Consider the following 8,198-nt stretch of genomic DNA (forward strand, 5'->3'; position numbering starts at 1 on the left):
AGAAATTATAGAAACTAATATTTTTATTTAGCAAGGGTGCTTTAAATTGATCAAAAGTGATGATGAAGTTACAGTTATAATTTTACAAATTATTTCTATTTCAGATAAATGCTGTTCTTCTGAACTTTCTAATTATCAAAGAAACCAATAATAATGATAATAATGACAATAATGTTTTTTGAGCAGCAAATCAGAAAATTAGAATGATTTCTGAAGGATCATGTGACTGGAGTAATGATGCTAAAAAATCAGCTTTAAAATCACAGGAATAAATTAAATTTTAAAATATATTCAAATAGAAAGCAGTTATTTTAAATAGTAAAAATATTTCAAAATATTACTGTTTTGCTGTACTTTAGATCAAATAAATGCAGGCTTGGTGAGCAGAAGAAATTTATTTTAAAAACATTAAAAATCTTACTGTTCAAAAACTTTTGACTGCTAGTGCAAGACGAGCATTTGTGGTTAAAAAGTTTTTTTTGTTTTGTTTTTTAGAAAATGACAGATTGTTTCACTAGATTATACCCTTATTTCTCGCCTGGGACAGATAAATAAAACAGACAAAAATAACAATACCGTGAAGGAGAGGCTCAAGTCATATCTAAGGATCTTCCGTAAAGAATCGTAAAATGCCAAAATGGACACTTTCTCTCCATAATGTGTACAGAAACTTTGTAAAATGCCTTTTGACCTTTATTCCAGAAAGCAACAACACTATGAAATCAGTGTTGGGCAGAAAAACAGAACACCGTTTTAATGCTTTTGTGTTCCTAATTATGGACTAGCTGTCTTGGTGTTTTTTTGTTTTTAACTGCAAACTAAGAGACTGTTTCTGTAAACATGTGCAGATCGTTTGCGGTGCCTTTAATCTCAGAACCTGTGTGCAGTTGGCTTAGTTAATTGCATCTCATTTCAGCAGATTGCACATTCGTGACTGCCCAGAAACTCCATTTGGTTATAATGCCAGGGGACTTGGCAAATTTAATTAGTGCTAAAATAAAAAGAGGCAGAGAGAGGTCCTGAAGAGAGGCACAGCTATGAAAGAACAAGAAAGGAAGGTGAAAAGAACCGAGTCAGGGGTTTTTCCAAATCAGGGGGTTTTATCATCTGAACAACATAATACAAATTGATGTGACGCCTTTGGGTATACAATACGTGAGGACTGCATCCAAATAAAAGCCTGTCGGGTCTGAAATTCATCTTAATTGTGCTATATGGTTGGTCAGTTATCATAAGATTAGCATCTTTAATTAAAAACAACTGAAATACTTCACACAACCCATTAACTTACGCAATCGGTCGTATTTCTGAGTGAAATAGAATATTTAATGTGGCCTTGGCACACATCCTCAGCGAAGACCTCGCTGACTGGACCAGCTCTGTGCAGATCCCTATGACCAGCTATGAAAACATGCCACGACTAAAGAGGACCACAACGCAGACATTATACTTTCAAAAATAAAGGTTCTTTATTGGCATTGATGGTTCCATGAAGAACCTTGCACATCCATGGAACCTTTTAAATTTGGAAAAGTTTCTTTATAGTGGAAAAGGTTGTTTAGATTTTTTAAATGTTTTTCAAAATGGTTCTTTTGGGAACTGTTCACTGAAAGGTTCTTTGGGGAACCAAAAATGGTTCTTTTATGGCATCACTGCATTGTGCCTATGGCTTATGGCTACTAAGCTAAACTGGTTAAACTAAACTAAAAACTAACAACAGCAGCTTTGCCTTCATGTTTCAACTTCAACTGGACAGAAACTCTTACTTTTCCACCTTTAAAAATAAAGGTTCTGTTTTTGCAGTGAACCTTTTTTGGTCTCCCAAAGAACCTTTCAGTGAACCATTAGGAAGAACATTTTAAAAATCAAAAGAACATTTTTTGACTATAAAGAACCTTTTCTGCATTTGAAAGGTTCCATGGATGTCTAAGATTCTTCATAGAATCATTGATGAAATAAAGAACCTTTATTTTCAAGAGTGTACCTCGATCAATATCACACCATGTGCATTCATTTAAGCCAGAGGAGAACTGGTCCCCTGACTGAGCCTGGTTTCTCCCAAGGTTTGTGTCACCTATAAAAGAGTTCAGGTTTCTTGCCACTGTCACCTTTGGTTTGCTTGGGATTTACAAACACTTAATATTTAGTAATATTATTGACTTGACGGCACTGACACCATCGGAGGAGAACAAAATGTGAGTTAAATAATTAGTTTACTCCAGAATTAAAATTTCCTGAAGATGTTCATGTCTTTCTTTCTTTAGTCAAAAAGAAATTAAGGTTTTTCAGGAAAATATTCCAAGATTTTTCTCCATATAGTGGACTTCAATGGGGATCAGCGGGTTGAAGGTCCAAACTGCAGTTTCAATACAGCTTCATAGGGCTCTACATGATCGCAATTGAGGAATAAGGGTCATATCTAGCAAAATGATTGGTCATTTTCTAAAATAAAATAAAAATGTATATATGTTTTAACGGTCTTGCAATAGCTCTGCGTCCAAGACTTTACGCATTGCATAGTCACATGGGATAGGTCACGCTTGAAGTATAGGTGGAAGTACCAAGCCAGTGTTTACAAAGCGAACGTGCAAAGAAAGTTAAACGCTATTTACAAAAAAAGGTAAAACAACAATGTCCGACAATTTTGAAGTTGGAGGAAAAAATGAGATGAGATGAGATGAGATGAGAGTTTTTCGTCCTACCTTCCTTGGCTGGGATCGTGTAGAGCCATTTGAAGCTGCATTGAAAGTTCAATTTGGATCTTTAAAAAAATCCTGGAATGTTTTTCTCAAATCCCTAATTTCTTTTCCACCGAAGACAGAAAGACATGAAGGTGAGTAAATTATCAGGAAATTTAATTCAGGAGAGAACGATGATACTGTTGTCATGTGTAATGCTACTTTATAGCTTAATCACATCTTGCAGTGTTGACACTGCAGTTATTGAACTAAACTGAATCAACTTTAAACTGACTCAAGCTGAATAATGACATTTCTGGCTTCTCTACAACTGCTAATAGCTGAATTGAACTCATGTCAGAATAGATGAACTGTACCAACACTGAACTGACTTGATCTGAATAATGACACTATTATCTTTTTAGCACTGCTCACAGCAGAATTAGAATTGTCTCTATAATTGAGTTTCCAAAACTGATTCTGTTATTTTCCTGTTTGCTACTGTGAAGCCGCTTTAAAACAATCTTGACTTGGTTTGATATTATTCATTGATTGGCTCTTGAAAAGAAGCCATTGCATATTATTTAGAATGACTTGCACCAATGCGTCGTGTACAATATGACCAGCAATGTGCACAATCTTGCTCAGTTAGATTCTCTAACTATTGCTTTGTTTTGACAGTTTTGACCTGCAAGAGAAATGCATGACCGTAGAAGAAGACAAACAACCCAGAATAAAAGACACAAGAAAAGAAGCCTATCTCCCTGAAGAGATCACTTCAACTCTCCCTTCTCATCGACTCTAACGGTGTCTGTTGATCTGCTCTGACATGGCTGACCTTTCCAGGTCCTGCAATGAGCCCGCACTGTTCCGTGCCAGGCTAAAAAGGCCACACCATGCCTGAGAAACCTTGCTGCCACATTACCAGCCCACCATCGGCGAGAACCACTTCAGCATGCTCACAATAACAAAAAAACGCCGAATTCTTTTGCACTACTGCACTAATCTGGATTATTAGATTACGGAATACTGTGAGTGCTGCAAGTCTCAAGTCGCCTTTAAACACAGGAAAAAATGAGGATTGTATGTCCGTGAAAAGCCTCCTCCACGCACAGAGTGATCCATGTTAACCGAAATAAACAGAGCTGGGTATCAGGATGAAATTTTCATACAGTCACCACTTAGCACATGCGGTTCAGAGAGCAAAAGCGCCTGTTGTCAGAAGAGATTTATTTGCGTCTCCTGGTATATCTTTAGAGAAGCAATGCGAAGCAGCATTTTGAAAGCACAGAGAGAGCGAGAGATGGATTTATGTTTCATTTGGGCTTCGGTTCTCTGTCGCATACAGGCTGCAAACTTCCAAAATGAGCTGACTGATTCTGCAGAGATGAATCATATAGCTGTGGTCCTGCAGTTTTGGGGTACGAGTGTGAATTTCTCTTCACCCAATAAATGTCTCCTCTCTGAAACTACTTCAAAGGCAACATGCATTTTTTACAGCTGTTCCTCACATTCAGTATTATTCAGTTTTAGTATTTTCTTTCATTACAATACATAGAACCATGGTAAAAATGTGCTTGGCAACTGTTAAAATGATTGATTGCCAAAACTGAGTTTTTCATGAAAACAGAGCAAAACAGATACAGACACAGCCAGTTGTGTCAAACATAATTCATGGACTAACATTAGATCAGCAAGTGGCAGAAGATGACGACAAAGCTATTTTATATGCTATTTACGAGACCAGCATTCGCAGGCACTAAAAACACATATGTCTTTTATTCGCAGGCACTTATAAAAGTGAAAGTCTGCATATTTTCGCCATATTAGACCATCATTATGCTTAGTAAACAACTAAGATAACTTTTTAATGGCTTGCTTGTCCAGACTGGCACTGTCAGATTTATAGATGGAAATGCTCGATGGCTCGGCTCGGCTTTATGATACCTCATTTAAAGTTCATTACAGCTCAGGCTCTCAGTCATTTAAACGGGAATACAGAATCTGAGGAAGAGAGCTGTGGTCACCGATACTGTAGAAAATAGCATTTTATGCTTGACATTTAGTCATTTTGACTGGTTATCTCTTTGTTGTGCATTTTAATGTGTTTGCCATGAACCATGTTGGGTGATAAGTTAATAATATCACTGTCACATTAATAATATCACTGAGTGACAAAGAGAGGCCACAGGCAATGAGAACCTCCAATTATACTGCCTTTTCTGACAGGATAAATATAACTATTTTAAAATGTATGTGAAGTAAATTAATCTTTAAAGGTAGAGAAGACTAACAATTAGGTAAAATACCTTCTAAATAGTGAAAAAGCATTACAGATGGGTGTAAGGGTATAATGGATGATGTTGAATCGAGAAAACTTAAAGGGACTTGGATTTAGTAAAGGCACTAAAGAATTCATAATGCACAAACACTGCATTTTACATCACAGGATGGAGTGATTGACTGGCTTCTGTGGTTAAAATCCTTTATCATTCAACTGGTCCAGAATTAGCAACATATCAGTATGATGTGCCAGAGTTTACCTTTAGGTACTTCGTATCAGAGGTGCAACAGTGGTTGTTATTTGTTAGGATATGACAATATTTGCCTGAGATACAGCTATTTAAAAATCTGGAATCTCAGGGTGCAAAAAAATCGAAATATTGAGAAAACCGCCTTTAAAGGTGTCCAAATGAAGTCCTTAGTAATGCATAGGCTATTACTAATTAAAAATTAAGATTTGATAAATTTATGGTGGGAAATTTACAAAATAAATTCATGGAACATGATGTTTAATATCCTAATGACTGTTGGCATACAAAATCGATCGTTTTGACCCATACAATGCATTTTTGGCTATTGCTACAAATACACCCGTGTTACTAATGACTGGTTTTGTGGTCCAGGATCACATTTGAACTTTGTGCCATCACTACATAAATATAATGAGGCACCAGTTTACTGTCGGGGATTTGTCGTGTTGCATCGCGCTGCATCTGGTGTAGACAGCGTCACTGATAATGGTTTATATTGTCTTTTGTCGCGTCGCGTCGTGCCGCTCAAGTGCGGAGTAGACGCGGTGTTAGCTTATGTGAACGCTCCAAATGACACAATTAAATCAAACAGGATTGAGATCTCTAAATGAGTCTGAGTGCATTGTGAAGACAAAACTTTATTATTTCACACTAATAGTCACTAATAATATAAAAATAATAAAACAAAACAAAATGGACAAAAAATAAGGCCTGATTCTACTTTTTAAGTTCGGGACGTTGTGAGTGTAAACATAACTGGTTTGACTTTTTAGGACTACTTTAGGTAACATCCTCAGGGCATTGCTCAAGGGCTTAAAGTTGAGTAGAAATAAAGGAATTACGACTGAATATATTACTATTGTAGCTTACGCTATAAAATAAAACATAATTTTTCGTAGTAATGAAGTAGTAAATGAAGATTTTTTTGGAGTACGTTTTACAAAAATACTAAAATCAAATTCTAACATTAACATGTCACATTTAATTTCAATGAATGAATGGCATTTCTTTACTATTATGTATCTGTTTTTTTCTTCTTCAGGGTATAGGTCTATTAGTGAGATCTGAGCCCACTTTTCTAAGAGTGTGAATGCAATTTTGGTCTACTTCAAGAGGTCTGAGTGGACTCATGTGTGAAAACACCCTCAGACTACATTTTACACTTCATCATTACCTTCATTAGAGGCAACAGAGCGGCAAATTAATTCTCCGAATTAGTTTATGAGAGAGAGAGAGTGAGGCGCGTTACCTCTTGCGCTTTGGAGACTGCCTTTTGTCCATAATCACAGGCACGCAGTTGGTCAGTTCCGTCCAGTCTGCGTGCAAACCGCAACTCCAGCCGGTGGAGAACCTCGAGAAGAGCCAGGACTCCTGCTTTCCCGGCCGGTGGCACGTGCATTTCTTCTGTCCCGCTTTGCAGTCGCACGGCTGCTCCAAGCGAATATTCCTGACCAGGTGCCTGCCAAAGGTAGTCCCGCCAGTCTTCTGAATGTGCAGAAACACAATCACATCATCTCCCTTGATGTTAAAATCGACATCGCGTGTCAGATCGCGCTCTGTGAAGTTGAATTTGGACGCGCATTTAGGTGAGCTGTCTTCCTCCGGGTCCTGCTCCCGGTACAGGTCATCGCTGGTCGGGTCTGGAGTGGACGGGGGACCGATCCTAACGAGTTTGTCTCCTGTCCTAAAATGGCAAGCCTGACCGCCTGCCGGACAAATATACTGGTACCCAATCATGACAAAAAGAATGGCTAAAATTGGGATGAAAATCCATTTATTGGGTTTATCATTCATTTTAAAACAAGGAAATTCTTCATGCAGTTAGTGTGAATCATGATCTCCTCTCCAGGTCTTCTTCCAGGATGTTCGTCTGGGATCCAGCCCAAAAAACCCATGCCACATGTTGATATGGTGAAAAGATGCGCAAAAAGTGTGACATCCAAGCCTTCGCGTCAAAGTTGCTCTCTCACAAAGTTGTAAAGAAAGTGTCAGACACCAAACAAAATACTGCTGTTCAAGAACCGAACATCGTGGTGATATAAAGTCAAAGTCTTCGAAATACTAACGTATGCTCGTTGTGTGCAGATGAAACGGTTTGCCTCGTTGGTCTGTTTTATTCTGCGGAATCTCCGTGCACTCGCGATGAGACTGTGTTCTCCATCCATCCCGCGACGCGCATCAGCGGGATGATGCGAATGATGTCAATGAGACGCGAGCGCCTCAATGAAGAGGCACTGTCGCACCGGTATAGCACGAGCTCTTTCGTAGCACGCAAACAATTTCATCTGCACCGCACCTGGTCCCAGTCCAGTGCTCTGCTATATTCAGCAATAAAGTGTCGCCACTACTGATAGAACTCACTGTGTGCATGTTATTATTTTCTTCACAGTTCTTTGCACTCGTGCAATCTTTGTGCCATATCATTTTGTGGAAAATCCAATAAAGGAATGCTAGAATAATAATAACATGATTTGGAGCCAGGCTTAATTGGTCGAGAAGCCTCGAATCAAAGAGATTCCTCTGGCTAATTTTAAATTTAATTTGTGGAATTCTTTGTGTTTATTAGTACCAGGCAATAAAGTGCTCTGCATGTTCATGTAAGTTTCAAATTAGATTTAGTCCTATATCTTAATGTAATATTAGAATAATATAATACAATAATGTAATATGAGGCTATTGAACTATTTATTAGTAGACAAGTCTGTTTTAGACTTTATCCTCTGCTTTATGCTTAACTTTTTGAAATGTCATTGCCAATAATCAGCCGAGCTATGTAATAGCTAACTGGACAAAATGTCTTTTTTTTTCATTTAACTCAAAATTGTATTATTTTTTCACCATGCAGCATGTAAATAAACGGTTTTTATTCAAGTTTATCCTATTTAAATCAACCTGATACAAAAGCAAACTGCACATTTTCTCAAATTCACTAATGCCATGTAATGTTTTGTAGTCGAAAAAGTTCTCTTTTTTTCTTGTGAATGAT

General features: G+C 37.6%; 1 protein-coding gene across 1 annotated transcript in view; it reads right to left on the reverse strand.

The window, feature by feature from the left end:
- hs6st3b (heparan sulfate 6-O-sulfotransferase 3b) overlaps positions 1-7,412 on the reverse strand; it is a 109,825-nt gene extending 102,413 nt beyond the window's left edge. The window contains exon 1 of the mRNA XM_073845711.1: positions 6,462-7,412. Within this exon, the coding sequence (XP_073701812.1) occupies positions 6,462-7,006 (545 nt within the window). The 5' untranslated portion in view covers positions 7,007-7,412. The remainder of the gene's footprint in view (positions 1-6,461) is intronic.
- Positions 7,413-8,198: the final 786 nt, after the last annotated feature.

Source organism: Garra rufa, chromosome 8, assembly GCF_049309525.1.
Source record: "Garra rufa chromosome 8, GarRuf1.0, whole genome shotgun sequence".
Classification (NCBI taxonomy): domain Eukaryota; kingdom Metazoa; phylum Chordata; class Actinopteri; order Cypriniformes; family Cyprinidae; genus Garra; species Garra rufa.